At 45.5% G+C, this 15,482-nt stretch overlaps 1 protein-coding gene across 1 annotated transcript in view; it reads left to right on the top strand.

Annotated features, from left to right (window-relative positions):
- LOC119383613 (dual specificity tyrosine-phosphorylation-regulated kinase 4) overlaps positions 1 to 15,482 on the top strand; it is a 321,020-nt gene that overhangs the window by 237,701 nt on the left and 67,837 nt on the right. Inside the window, exon 2 of the mRNA XM_049412594.1 lies at positions 8,758 to 9,224. Within this exon, the coding sequence (XP_049268551.1) occupies positions 8,758 to 9,224 (467 nt within the window). The remainder of the gene's footprint in view (positions 1 to 8,757; positions 9,225 to 15,482) is intronic.

Here is a 15,482-nt window from a genome sequence, read left to right on the forward strand (position 1 = left end):
ATGCGTTTGCTTATTGCAGACGGAGAATAGATAACGGATTATATATATAATGTATTTAATCAGACAGAGACCTAATGCAGATTTTTTCAAGGAAATCTCGAATATTGAAGAATTTAAGAAGACTTGAGTAACCAGATTGAAACTCCTCAATTCAGTAATAAAATTAAGTTTTTTTTAAAGTGGTGTACCTACTTAAACATACTAAAGGGAATTAAGAAAACCGATATATCATAAAGCGCTGCGAAATATACCACTTATTTGAGAACACGAATTTTGAAAAGAAAGCAAGGCAAAGATCTCGGAAGCTTTATCTCGATTCACGTCAGTTGTAATAATAATAATGTCTGTGGTCTAACGTCCCAAAACCACGATATGATTATGAGAGACGCCGTAGTGGAGGGCTCCGGAAATTTCGACCACCTGGACTTCTTTTACCTAAATCTAAGCACACAGGCCTCAAACATTTTCGCCTCCATCGAAACTGCAGCCGCCGCGGCCGGGATCACACGTCAGTTGTATACACCATATATATGTTTTCTTTGATTCGTAACGTCTAACAGATCTGGTCAACAGAATTGTGATGCCTGGTTTTGGTGTTTATTCATGCATTTGTGATCTTCGCGGTTTCAGTTTTTTTTTATCTCATTGAAAACTTCTGTAAAGTATATGTCGCAAACTTTTGTAAAGTTGCGAGATTACATATTGGGACGGTACCCGTACCGTCATATACTTTCGCTTTAACTATTCAATGTGACCAATTATATTTAGATTGGTTAGGCGGTCGTTTAGTAATATCAATTACACGATTCGATAGGAAAATCAGATTTATCTCCCGAGCTTAACTTTCGTCTTAAGCGTTCATTTTTTCGGCACACGACTATGTACAAGTTGTTGTTAACGCAATTATCCGCCACGCTACTATTATAACCGCGTAATAAAACGCCCCGAATTCACAGCCTCCGCGTCCGCTGCACCCAATTAAGGAGGCAGATCGCGCCGACCGTAAATACCGTGCCCGGCTTTTCTTCGTTCTTCCGACAAGGGCGCAGCCGCCCATCGAGCGGAATTACGTGCGGTATAAATCTTTTCAGGATGTCCTCCCTCTCGACGCGGTGCTGCAGGTCTCGGCTGCCTGATGTGCGGCCGCATATCAAAGCCTATATGGTCGAGACCACAGCGCTCTCTTTTATTCCGTTCTTTCATTATTTATTTTTGTTCTGTCAGAGAAACTAGACTCGGTGAGTAGAACGTATACGCCCACGCCGCAGCGTTCAATTTATGCCTCCCGTCGAAAAGAGAGCGCTCGCATTCTCTTCACAGCATGCTGCATGGCCTGCAGCTGCTCCAGTCAGCATCGTAAGCTGCGGCAGGACGCGCCGCAAAGTTTCTGGAATTTTTGTGTACCTTCCTTGGATAAAAAGCGTTCACATCACCTTCGAGGGTATACGACTTTCGGTATGCGTGACTGCACCGTATTTTTTTTCCCCGTTTGTCGACACCAATTCTCTTCTCCTTCTAATACTTCTCTTCTGTTCTCAGTACGGCCATCGATTTTCCTCTTCCTTTCCAACCTTTTGTATGTATTTGCACAAATAAACGACCACTCTGTACTACTTTTTTTTTTTTTTGCCGATGCGGCTTGTGGTGTTAGCTGTACTCGATAGCGCCAACAAGCGCTCCGAGTTTTTTTGTCCGCATACAAGTGGGGGCGTGCTCAATTCGTGTGCTTCCCGAATCGCGCGCCGCGCTGTTTCGCAAAGATTATAAAAACGAATCTCGACCGCGTTGCCGGATTTGCCTCCTGCTGAGTCAAGGCCAAATAAAAGACCCCGAAGGTTCCCTTTCGTCCTTTCTTTCTTTTCATTCTTTCTTCTTTGTTCACATTCCTCTCTCCGCTTAAATCATTGCACGTTCAGCCTGCCTGCTCACTGACATAAATTCAAGGCGGTTTGTTCAGTTTGTTCATTGTACACCGAAAAACGCTTCGTCACGCTCACTGATTTCCCCGACCTCGCTGCTTTTGAATGGGAGCTTTTGTCGACGGGAATTTGGAATAAAAGTTAAAAGCTTTTAATAGAATTCGCTTTAGGGCCTCAGGGTAGCTCCGAGGGGCGCTGATGTTTCATTCGCTTTCAAATGGCAGCGGCCCGGCCGATTCTGTACGCCTTAATTGCGCTGACTCATTCGTTGACGGAAGAACCAAACTTCCGAACTTTTGACGTTGATTTTGAAGTTCGAGTTTAGATTGAAAGTTGGTCGGGAGAGGAAAGCTTTTTTGGTGTGACTTTCTCGCGCGCACGTGTGTGTGCGTTTCTTGTGCGCACACACGTGCGTCTATGTGCGTCGATGCAAAGTTTCAACTAAAATTCTCCGAATCCTCCGATTTCTCAACTGCTTTCTACGTCTCCGGCTTTTCTTTTTTTTTTTAGGTCTACGATCCCAGCGTTTTACCGAACGAGTATTTCACTTTTATGGAAGGATCTTCCTTCGGTGGCGTAATATTTATTGGTGCGGAAACAAAGAACAGCAAAAAAACAAGGATTGTGGACCAAGAAGCTTGCATAACTTACAACCTTTACCGCTTTGAGAAGATCGAAGAGCGAAAAACAGCTGAGAATCTCGCCAGCCTTAAGATGGCTTTTCTTCTCAGGACGTTGACTCGTAATAAAGTGGCGTTATGTTTATGAGACTACAGCGCTTTTGGATATTGCTGCCCTGTTATAGTGTCAAACAACAAAGTGAAGCGCTTGTTTCACTTTCAAGGAACGTTGCCATATCAGTTTCGTGCATCGTTTATAACATAGTCTTTCAAAACTTTCAATGCCGAATACTTCGGCTGTTCCTCCACAATGGTGAAATCGTTGCATGAGTGAAGAGATGATGCGAGGTGAAATGAATGTTTATAGCTGTTGAACAGTTCACCGCCAGATGATAACGCAGCCACTTTGATTTTTGACCGCGCACGGTTGTCATATGGCATATATTCGTAATAACAAAAAGGAAAAAAAAAGTATGGTACAACGACACTTTACGCGTTGTCAGCGACTGAATAGAAGGAAAAAGTCTAGCAGTAAACACGTAGGATCACGTCTAACAAGAACAGTGACCAGAAATAATAATATGCCCCAGAGTTGGCGACATCACGCAACGATAGCGCACATAGCGCAGCCAAGTGCACCCCCGACAGAGGCGGGCAAGGACGGACAAGGAAGTTATCGAACTTATTTCTCCACTAGACAATGCGACCTTTTTTGTCTTCCATTACGCAGACTTTGTTTTTGAAGTCATGTTTGCGAGGCGAATATTTTGTCTCCCGGTCGAAATTGCGGCTGCACCGAATCAATGGTAGTCTGCACCACCTCGCGACTTATTGCAACCCGGATAAAACTGGCCGCACCCTAACGCGTACATTCAATCTCGCTTTAAACCTTCGTGTATGGATGAATTCACCCTGAAGGTTAATAAAGTAACGACGACGTTTTTCAGTGATCGTTTCTCTTCGCACACATGCACTTTCTACGACATTTCGAACGTGCCTGAATGGATTACACTCGAACGGTCAGATTTGCTTCAAGAGGCATTTATGTTCCTATTACACAGTGGCTTGTATGCAGAGTGTTGGAACGGAACGAAAACGAAAAACGAAAAAAACGATATTTTTTACCGGAACGAAAACGTAACCGAAACTTTATATATTATTTCGTTCCGGAGTGAAACCGAAATTTTTTCCATCGTTTTTCGGTTCACGAGAAAACTTTGCGATCCGGAACAACTGAGCTTGTGCAATGTGAGCATATCTCAGGGTACAGTTTTAGCGCGTACCTCAGGCAGGAATTCCAAAGCAAAGATATGTTGAAAATTGTGCGAAAAACGAAAACAGTGGCAACCAGAGATGTCTATATTAACGCAAGTGGACTTTTGCGCACCTGTAACGCAGGCCAAAGTGGAGAGGGCATTGTCGGCGCTGAAGTTTGTTACAGCGAAAGCTATTATGCGATCACAACAGCCGATTTTTGCGCCATAGTTGTCCGCCGCCGCCGGTGTCCGTGGCTGTTATCGAGTGAAATAAGAAAAAAATGAATGAGAAACAAATTTCTAGGGTCGGATGGGATTTTAACCCGCGCCCTCTGCGTGGCAGTAGGGTCTTTCACCACAATGCCACGCTGGTGCTTGTAACTCCTTCGCAAAGATACTCTATACAGGAGTCATTTCGGGCAAGGAATCGTGTTAAGTATGTAATATAGCGCGGCAGAAGAGTAAAATAACAACCAGTCGTCACACAATGCTAATAGCGCAAGGAGTCTGTTGTTTAATATTTCTCACCAGTGTGGCGGAGTTGCCACTCCAGAAGTGAAATGACTCCGAAACCATCCCACACTTTCGCGACCCCCGAAATGGAATGGGGACAACGCTTGGAGGAATGGAATGGGAATGGAATTAAGCGCCTTTTACACGCAATGGCATGGGAATGGAATTACGTCTTTTTACGAAAATAGAGCACGTTTTCGTCTACCTGCTGTTTTTCAAACTTCAAACATTAGTAAGTCAGCCTCGAATTTAACAATAAAACAGTATTTTTAAAATGGCTTGGCTGATTACAAGCACGGTACATTTCTAAGTAACGCGCCTACTAAAAACAGAGGCATAAGTTAGTGTACAAACAAATGCATTATCCCAGCAGATACTGAAGGGAGAAACAAACTATACCCCTTCGCGTTGGTTCGCATTGATACCCCCACACGAAAGTGGCGAATACTCTATGCACAGCCTGATCTTTATCTCACGAGCAGTTTAGTACCTGACACACGTAAATAACCTTTGCGACAAGGAAGACACTGCATGCCTGCGCACAGACGAACACAGAAAGTTCTCCTCACCCCATCCATGTTTGCGAGGCGCGCTTGACAACCATCAGTGCTGACGAGCAGTGTGGCCCAGTGAGTGTTCCGTATTCGATGCAAAGGCACAAGGTGCCCGAGCGGTGCACTGTTACAGCTAATACCAGCAGATCTAGAGGGTTTTGTTCCCCGTTAGCCAAATCTTAGTTTTCTCCATATTCACGACCGCTCCAGACGCGTGGTAAAACTGCTTAGTATTCTTGAATACTACTTTTTTTCAGCATAAAAATACGCTATGTCATCATTTTAGCATTACCACATTTAAGCTTAAACATTATTAAAATATCACTATTCGTTAAAACATGCTGACCATGCAAATACTATAGGTAGTGGAAGAACTGCCCCTATGGGAATTAGTACAGTGGTTGTACTGCCCGAGATGTCACCAAGCTACTATCCCTCGACCTTGGTAACGTGTTTTGCGTACTTTTGCAGTTCTTAATGCATCTGGTGGCATCAGCTTTATGGGGCGTTCATTCTTAACTCGATAAAACTATCAAGATGCCTTTCCTACTTTGAGGAATTACAGGAATGGAATTGAGCTGCCCGGCCATTCCCGGAGTGGGAATGGGATAAGTTTTTTTTCATTCCGAGGAATTGAAAGGAATGGAATAGCGGCAAGTCCCAATTCCCCGGAATGGAACAGGAATGGTATGGAGGCTCCCATTCCGCAACACTGCTTTCCACCCACTGCAAAGTGCTCAGCCATAATTCCTCATCGTCATCAGCCACAGCACAAAGTGCACATGCCTTACAGATGTGTAGCGGGTACCACGATTGTCTAAAAAATGACGAAAATTTGCATAGTGGGAACTTCTCTACTTTAGAAAAATTGGGATGATTTATGGCGTAGTGGGTACCTTGCATGTGTACTTGTATTAGTTGCCCCAAGAGAATCTACAATGGGTTCTACAAAGTCCGCTCTTCCAGCTTTCGCTGTGACTGTGCTGCGTGTTCCGCGCAGGCCTGGCGATACTTTTATCAGAACAGCGGTCTCGGACATCAGAGAGTACACTCAGTGACGTGCTGCTTCTGAGATCGTGCTCACTCCCTTGACACAAATCATTGAGCCTACTAAAAGAATTCGTATTTGTCTTTTGAGAAAATAAATACTATGACTTTGAAAACAATACTGGTTTGTGATAGTTGGTGGGAATTCGTGGTAGAGTTGCTTCCGCTCCTCTGAAGAACGTGTTTTACCCTTGTCCCACTTTCCTAAGAGGGGGGCAAGTAACTACATCACAAATCCAATGTTTTTTTATGATTACCTTAACTTCAAATTTTTGCGTAAAAAAATCGTTACGAACCGTTACGGAACATTTTTTTTTTTCGTTCCGGAAGAGAAACGAAACGGAACTTTTTGCGGTGGAACGAAACTAAAACCGAAACGGAAAACATTTCGTTCCGACACCCTGCTTGTATGTATGTCCTGCCTATTATACGTAGTCCGCCTGGGAGGTGCAGTGGTTACGGTGCTCGGCTGCTGACCCGAAGGTCGCGGGCTCGATCCTGGCCGCGGCTATCGCATTTCGGTGTAGGCGAAATGGTAGAAACCCGTGTACTGTGCAATGTCAACGCACGTTAAAGAACACTAGATGGTCGAATTTCCGGAGCCTTCCACTACGGCGTCCCACATGATCATATCGTGGTTTTGAGGCGTAAAACCCCATATATTGTTATTATTACTCATTATATGTATGCCCTAGTTATTATGACGTTTCGACTGTTTTGTTGCCCATATGTGTGGATTCATCCCCATGGTGACCAGATACATTATTTATTGTATTTCGGACATGTTCTTTTACGTTGTGATCGTGTTGTTTGACGCGTGTGTGTGTGTGTGTGTGTGTGTGTGTGTGTGTGTGTGTGTGTGTGTGTGTGTGTGTGTGTGTGTGTGTGTGTGTGTGTGTGTGTTTGTGTGTGTGTGTGTGTGTGTGTGTGTGTGTGTGTGTGTGTGTGTGTGTGTGTGTGTGTGTGTGTGTTTTCATAAACTTTTCATATGTTTATTTCTTGTGTTGTATGAGCGAAATAGAAGCCGGCGCTTTATTTGTGCGCCAACATCTCCTTTAGATCGTGCGAATAAAAAAGAAGCTTCAATTTCTTCGCGTTAGAAACGAACGCTGCTAAAGTTTTCGTCAACGTGGACGAACGCATCAAAAAAAGAAAATAGAGATAAATAAAAGAGCGACGGCTCCTTCGCGAACTAACTTTACGTAACGTCCGCGCAGTGGTCGTAGTAAGACAAATGGGCACCCTTGGGATATACGTGCGTCCGGCGTATTACGTTGCGAAAGTGCACCGAGTTTTCCCCGACATTGCGCGCGTCTCAGCCTCGCAAGGCGGTCATATATATTCTAGTTCAATAGCTGCGCCGATGCCGGGTTCGCAATACTAGCTGTCTTCACTCATAATTCTCAAGCTTAACCTAACCTTTGACGACTAGCTCACTGGTAAGAATATAAGATGTATAGTTATGCTACGGCGCGGGCTTCTATACTTCTTAGTTCAACCTACCTGGCTCGGTAATTTAGTTTTTTTTTATGTGTGCGTCTGTGTTTATGAGCCGTTGTTTACGGGAAATAGTAAAGGAGCAAGAAAAAAAAAAAGAAGAGGTTCTGTATTAGTAACAGTGCCTCATATGTTTCAATGGAAATCCGGGGCCAAATTCGCGAAGTGCTTTGCTCAAAAGGTCTATTTATATTGGCCGGTCGCATTTGGCAATAACATTTCCGGCATCAAGATTGGCTGGAGGCTGGCACTTGCTCGACCGAACAGTTTTTGTACAAGAAACCTTTTTGTGTTCGAATTCGCGCCCTGAACTGTCTTGCAGCATTAAAAAAAAAATGGCAAAACAAGACTATGCGGATCCTACGCACTGTGGGAACCAGTATAGACGCGAGGCGCCCTTTATGTCTACCCCTATGTTGATGTTACGTGTTAAGTGTTACATTAACGTCGACACTAAATGTAAGGTTATGCAGATTTTATAATTCAGTTTTGTCGTAAGTTCTAAAAGGGGCTCCCGTTTTCAATAATTATACTCTGGGAACCTCGTCTGCATACAAGTGTTATGTACCTGACGTAATAAACTAAAACTGAAATGAGTATCACGTACGGAGTAACTGGCGCCATTAAAAGCGTCAACTTTCCTTACTCTTTAGTTTTGCGGGAAATGTCTTGCTGGGCCACTGACATCCGTATTCCGTAACATGGTAGGATGAATGATCCCAACCGAATTCCACTACTCTATTAGCTCGCATACTACATACTACCAGCCAGCCTTGTGTTTGCTAAGTGATGGCTAGTTTTGGCTAGTTGCTGACTAGTGATGGGCAAAATTGACCAAATGATTGCTCAGGATGGTTCACTATTGGAAAATGTCGCTTTATGTTGTTAAATGGTGTCAATGTCGGTTTGTGTTGACTAGATGCTGGCTGACGTTGGTAAAGATGACTTAATCATAGATAATTTTGCCCGGTGTTGGCCTAACTATTAGCAAATATTGGCTATTGTTCACGAAATTATCAGGTGCGTAGCCAGAAATTTGTTCGACGGGGGGGCAGGGGGTCGGGGTGGAGGAGGGTGTGGGTTCAACCACTTTTATGCAGCATATTCGTGCGTGTGCTTGTACGTGCGTGTATATATACCCCTGACAAACTTGAGTTTGTTGTGTGTTGCGTTTTAATCTCCGGACAGCCCCTTGGCTACGCCAATGTAAATTTGGTAAATCTTTGCTGGTGTCGGCTAATATTGACTATCAGAATAGCAACGTCGTCTTTGCTCAATCTCAATTCAGTGGCATGAGTTGTCCACCCAATTCCTTACATTCGTTGTTTTGTTGTCCTTCTCTCAACTGCAGAGTCCCGGGAGCTCATCGAATGACCTGGGCGCCCGGCTGGGCTGCGCGCTGGCGTCGCAGCTGCACCTGAAGCCGCCCTCGCAGTTCCTGTCCACCTCGACCGCCGGCGGCCGCGGCCCGCTCTCGTCGGCGCTCTCGCAGAGGCTGTCGCGCGCCGTCGCCGGCGCGGCGAGTAGCAGCAGCGCCCTGTGGGACAAGTCCACCTCGCTGCCCAGCATCGCCGTCCAGAGGGTCGGCCTGCTGCACCACGCGTCCTCCGGCGGCAGCGCGGCTGCTGCGGCCAGCACGAGCGCCGGCGTCGCCGCTTCGTCGCGCCTCTCGTCGGCAACACGCTGCTCCTTAACGGCGACGGCCGCCGCCGCCGGCGCGGCAAACGCGACGCCGGCGTCGCAGCCGGCGTCCTGCGGCGCGGCGCTGCCGCCCGTCTCGGCAGCGGTCTCCTCTTGCTCCTCATCCTCGATGCATAGGTGAGCCGAGCGGCAGCGGTACGCTCGAATTAAAATTAAACTAAATTATGGACTTTCAGCAGTAGAAAAACTCGCATGCTCCCTTATGCATTCGCCTAAGACGACTCCAAGGCGAAAGCGATCTTCTTCTTCTTTTTTTTTTTTCTCAGTCACTGTATTGATCCTTCCCAGCGCCCCATTGAAAGCTTTCTGCACTTAACGTACGCCGTGCACTGCCTCCAAGGTCGGAGGTATTGCAAGCCTTGTGCACCTCACCTAGTTTTGCCCTGCCTCCGCGATCGGCGCACCTTTGAGCAAGCGGCGATGCCATATGATGGCGTCATAATGTGACATCATGATGGCGTCGTAATTTTTATTGACCTGTGACGTCTTGATGACGTCATACGATGACGTCATCGCGGGATTATGAATTTTTTGCATCTCTCGTGTTGACGCCGCTGACGGTCAATCTTCGCGTTTGATGAGGCATCTTAGGCTTTCGCCTTAAATAAAGGCTTACAGTCATTACAACCCACCGATATATCGACTCTGAAGAGGATCACAAGAAGGTTCTATATATAGGTAATTCAATATATAAAATATTTTGCGCAGGGGGTCTCACTAAATTTGTCCAAAATCCTCAAAAATCAGAGAAATGTGATATTTGTTCGATGCCTTCGCAATTGCTTCTTCTGTAGCCGCATGCATCTTAATGGCTAAAGACATCATGTGGGACGATAATTAAGAAAGTTAAATTAATTAACTTTTTAATTAGTGGATTCAGGTGGTTATGCCAAAGAGAAATGAAGTCCTTCATGCGAAGAAACCATTGCAGCTTTGAGATTTCGAAAAAGTGGCCTCTAGTAATAATTGCGATGAAATGAAATTGACCCATATTCAGCGGCGAAACCGAAACCGAAACGCGGAAGAGCGCAGCTGCCATGTTCTTCTGAGACGTCCGGAATGAGTGAGATTAATTATACCAACCATCAAACGACATCGTTGTGCGGGCGTGAGCGCTGCGCTTGCAATTATAGCACGCATAGAGCACATGCATTTTCGAACGAGGAAGAACTACACCTCTGTAATCGTTGTCTTGAACAATGACGTCATCCTGGTCGTCCTACTTGTTGCGCTCATCGATGCTTCGGTTTCGCCATTGAATTTGGTTCATTCGTGTTTTTTTTTCAGACAAATACAAATAATGTGTACATTTGTCCTGTCTAGGAGGGGTGACAAAAAGGCACGAGTGCCTGACTGAGTGTCGCACCCCTTTTAGACACACATAACTCAAACATCAGTGGCAGTTAGATAAGCAAAAATACATACACAAGATTACATATAGCTATACATATTTTGGCAAAACATATACAAGATTTTCTACATATATACATTGTTCTGAAAGATTTTCTATATACATATACAGTACAGACTGCAGCAAGGTAAAAAAAAAACAGAAGTATTCTTGTATTGATAGGAGGTATGAAGTTAACTTTTTTTAAGCATTTCATGTGCATCGTTTCTTGTACCAAGTTTATTGCTGTAGGATGATGATTTAAGTCTGCTATAACGTAAGATTGTTTTTGCATACCATAGTTAGTTCGTGTAAAACCTTTGTCATACATAGTTTTTCTAGTTTCGTAAGTGTGTCCCTTCCCCAGAAATTGTCCAAAAAAAACTATCCTGGCATAATTTTATTTTCTGAAATATTGCAATGCCTAGCTTCTTTTTCAGTATGTGTTGCATTCTTAATATAGTATTCGCTTTAAAAAGTGGAGCGGAGTGAGTTACATATGGCACATTTTCAATAACTCGCAAAATGCGTTTTTGAAGGATTACAGAATTTTTAAGATTTGTTTTTGTTGTTGTTCCGCACACAAGGAGGCAGTATTGTAAATGGGAATCAATTAGTGCGTAAATTAGTGCGCTGAATTTCATTACACCGGAATCTAATTACAAGAGGCGGAGTTTTCTATATCTCAAAGCTGCCATGGGTTCCTCGCATGACTTCAATTCTCTCATTTGACATAGCCGCCTAGCCCCACTAATTAAAAAGTTAATAATTTATCTTTCTTGACTGCCGTCCCAAATTATGTCTCTAATCATCTTAAGATGCCTGCCGCTACAGAAAAAGCAACTGTGAAGGCGGCGAGCAAATATCGCATTTTCCTGATTTTTGAGGATTTGGGACACATTTGTTGAAACACCCGGTATATCGAAAATATTTCGAGAGGATTTTACAACTGCTCGACGTACAAAATAATTCGTTATATGTGGGTTCGATATGTGCAGGTTAGACTGTATATATGGGGAGAAAACGTGGATGTTAACAAAGTTGATTAAAACTCTCTGCTACGCTAAAGTTGGTACATTATTCAAGCCTAAGAACAGCACACCCACAAAAAAAAACAACTTATCACGTATGCGTGAAGGACACTCGTCCCGTCCTTCATGTTGGCGTTACATTTTCTCATGCAAATAATCTTGAGTTAACCAAGAATCTTTAGAACCATGTAGCAAGCGATAGGCGTATAAGGCGTAAGTCTGAGATACATGAAGACGGCGGTGTGTATTAGAGAGCGAACGGGGAGTAGTCAATATTCTAGTTGACATTAAGAGAATGGAATGAAGTTAGGCTGCAGTGTCATGTAATATACATAGAGCAGGAACATTACGTCCAAGAGGCAGCACCTGTCGAAGGGGAAGTAGTCACAATGGGTGAGAGATTACTGCGAAGAATCAGAGATCAGCTATCACAGCCGTTGTAAGTACGAAAAACTAAGACAGGGGAGGTATTTTTCTTTCGAAAGACATTTGAAGAGAAAGGGCATTGAACGTAACCAGATATTTTAATTATACCTGTATTCGTGGATTCCATGACGCAAAGCATGCGATGAAAGGTCAACCTGACCTGACGTCTTGGACGGGCCGTTTAAAGAAAACAACAATAATGCGCGTTCATAAAGCTGCTGGAAGTCCAAAACTATCACAGACTGGGAGCATGCATACTCCCTGCGAAGTTCAGGTCGCCTTAGTGTATTACCTAATGTGAATTCGGCAGCATTTTGAAAGTACTGAGTGCACGAAGACTAAGTCAGATCCTTGTGTGGGCGAGCATTGTATGCAGGAAACAAGAAAGAAAATATGTGGCCTCTTCGTACAGTTTGCCTTGTGTAATTGCAAAGGCGTTTCGAAAGCGAGAACCCCTTGCTGCCCAGTTCATTTCTCAACATCTTCAATAATCCGCCGCCGGGTTCCGGTGGCGTTTGGTTAGTCTTCGACTACCTTTGAATTGCATCAGACGCAAATAATGAACTTTTTTTTTTTTCTACGGGCAACATTGCAGCTTACCTCCCCCGCACCTCACGTGCGTTCGCCTCGCTTGCCAAGTCATCGAGACGCACTTTTGAAATTGGTGTAAGAGACATGACTGGTGGTAGAAATTTCATCTTTGTAACGTACGTACAGTCGTGCTCACTATGACTTGCAACACGAGAGCGCGTAACCGCACGAGCTCCCACCGGCTCTTATTTCTGCAACTAAACGCTGTTCACTCACCTGGGGATGATTCCGATATGAGAGATTATCATTTAGTTGTTGAAAGGAGAGCAAGTTGAAGCCATGCGCAATCTTTGAACTTGTGAGGCGACGCGCTCCCGTGCTCCAAGTCATACTGAGTGAGACTGCACTTACCCGACACCGTATTCGGAAAGCTTTCTTCTTTCATAAGAACTATGTTTCGTTGACTGATCGCCTTCATCCCGCTTGAATGACGCTCGTTCGTAGAAGCTTTCTGTCGAAAGAGTCTGCTTACCGAGAGAGGTCCTCATACGAGGCGGGTTGGAGCAATCACTTCTGAAGCGAACGAAACTACAGAAGTGGGCTTCTCCTCAACGATAGTGACAATGTGGGTAAACCACCTTAGGCAAACACACTTTAAAGAAAAACAGGCGTATTCAATGTATGAGCGGACATTTAAGTGCCACGTGTGCAGCTACTTCAACGAACAAAGCTTTTGCAGGCAAATCAGGATTTGAAAAAACCAGCTCGAACAAAAAAAAAAAAACAGCTACGTCGGCACTGCTGCAGACTCGTCTTTCTCATACGTTGTGCAACAACGCCCCGATTGTCTGAGCCGCAGAGAACACAATGCCTCGCAGCGATGGGCAAATCACGGACACTTAATTGACAGCGCGCGTGCATCGTATACTGTTGAATCGTCCTCCCGGGCATGCGTAGTCTGCGATGAACCCTCATCAAAGGAGAACTGTCGGCGTCCGGTGTGGAGCAACAGCAGGAGCTGAATCGAAGGGTGCACGGGTACAAATTTATTGCCCATTTGCACGTCTCTAATCGGGGCCTTCTCTCTTCCCCCGATTTCTTAGTAGCAACCCTTTCATTATTCTTTTTGTTTCGCCAGTAGTAGCGTTACATCTTTTTTTCTTTCTCGCTCTGGCGTCAGCATGCTCCGCACCAAGTTCTCCCCTACGCATCACCCTCCTTCTCTTCCGTCGGGCTAAATGACGGCACCAGCAATCATCACTGACATCATCACTGGCACCCACAATTGTCATTCTGTCGAGTATCTGGCGTATATGGATGGGCGCCCGCGTCATCAAGCAAGCCCTCCGGCACTGCTTACGTGCGCAATGCTGAGTCGAAATTTGCCGTTGCGTCACTTTCGCACTTAGCTTGCGAGCCGTCTCGCAACACCGTCGTAGGAACCTGTTCCAAATCACCCGGCCCACACCCCCTCGCGTTTTCCTCTCTGTCTAGGTTGCCCTATATAGTCGCCCAGACTCTCTGTAGTCGCTAATAAAAGGAGGATAATGGAACGTATCGATCTATAACTCTGCCGGCGAACTGAGTGAGTGCAGAAATGGAAGTTGCCTCCGGGGCGCATCCGCGAGGGAATGAGAAATGTGCCACAGTAAATGAGAGCTCGCCATTGATCCGATGGAGAAGCCAGATGGCCGGGATTATATCGGTGCCCTTTCCGAGTTCGCTCCGGATGTGACCATCGAAATGCTTTCTCGTTTGTAACCGGGAGGATATTTCTGCGATGTCGCTCGTGGTGGGAGAGGGAGGGGGGGGGGGGGTTCTTCATGCGCTATAGAAGCTTTCGTGTCTCTCGCGATTGGTCGATCTCGTACGTGCCACGCTCTCTCGCTATACAAATGTTCCGTCGCCACGCTCTACGTGCATACTGCCCACTCATCGAGCACGTATATAAGGTCAAACTTGGCGACACCTGTTCGAAATCCGGCCAAATATTCGAGAACATAGCCATTGGTAATTCGTGAATACGTCACAAGGTTTTCAGGCACGTAATTTTTCAGTTTCTCGATTCGAATTTCGTTTCTTCGCGACTAAGAACAATTACTGCTCAGTCCCGTTATGAGGAGAAATTTGCAGATGGGTTACTAAGGAAATAAAGAGATAAAATGGTTCGAATGAATTCGATTTAATTGCTCCATTTTACTTATACGGAACTTAGTATAGTCCCCCGTAACGTTGTTAGTCGCGTTAAAGGACAGGCGTGTAGTTTATCGGGAAGATATTAGCGCCCCAGCGAGCTGACGTGTTATCATAAGCAGCCTTCGTTGGCGTATTCCTGTGCGGTCCAGCAACACTAGACTAGAAAGTAATATATTAGTAGATATGCGATAATGGCTGCGTAGTTACAAGAGCGGATACCGAACCCAACGCGAGTGTCGGCAACATTTTACTCCAAGCTTTCTTTATTGCCAGTTATATGGACACTCTCGACGGGTTTTCGCCGTCGCCGTCATGTTCCGTATAAAATCCAAATCGATGACATCGATAACATCGGTGCCCCGCGCACCGTATGTTCTACCCGCCAGTAAAAGCGCGCGAACGCTGACAACGAACGCGGCTGAAGGAGAGATGGAACGAGCATCTTCGTCGCACGGAGGGCGCATGCTATAACATCAACCCGCGTGCGAGGCCTGCCGTCGATTGCTCCTCAAGCAGAGAGGAAACGACCCGCCCGTCTTGACGGAGCATGAAGGGATACCGGGGGACGGGTGGGGGGACGGCTGTGTCGCCCAAGCAGCAAGTGTGAACTTTGATCATAACGCGAACGCTATCTCGGCAGACATCAGCAAACGGCTCGTACACCCATAGGCGTGCGCACAGGGGGGGGTGGGGGGGGCTAAACACCTAAGAAGGGGGCGCAAAATCTGCCCCGTACATTGACCCTTCTAGTCACCTAAGAGGGGGGGGGGGGGGCGCAAAATCTGCCCCATACATTGACTT

This window comes from Rhipicephalus sanguineus, chromosome 2 (assembly GCF_013339695.2).
Source record: "Rhipicephalus sanguineus isolate Rsan-2018 chromosome 2, BIME_Rsan_1.4, whole genome shotgun sequence".
In the NCBI taxonomy this organism is placed as follows: domain Eukaryota; kingdom Metazoa; phylum Arthropoda; class Arachnida; order Ixodida; family Ixodidae; genus Rhipicephalus; species Rhipicephalus sanguineus.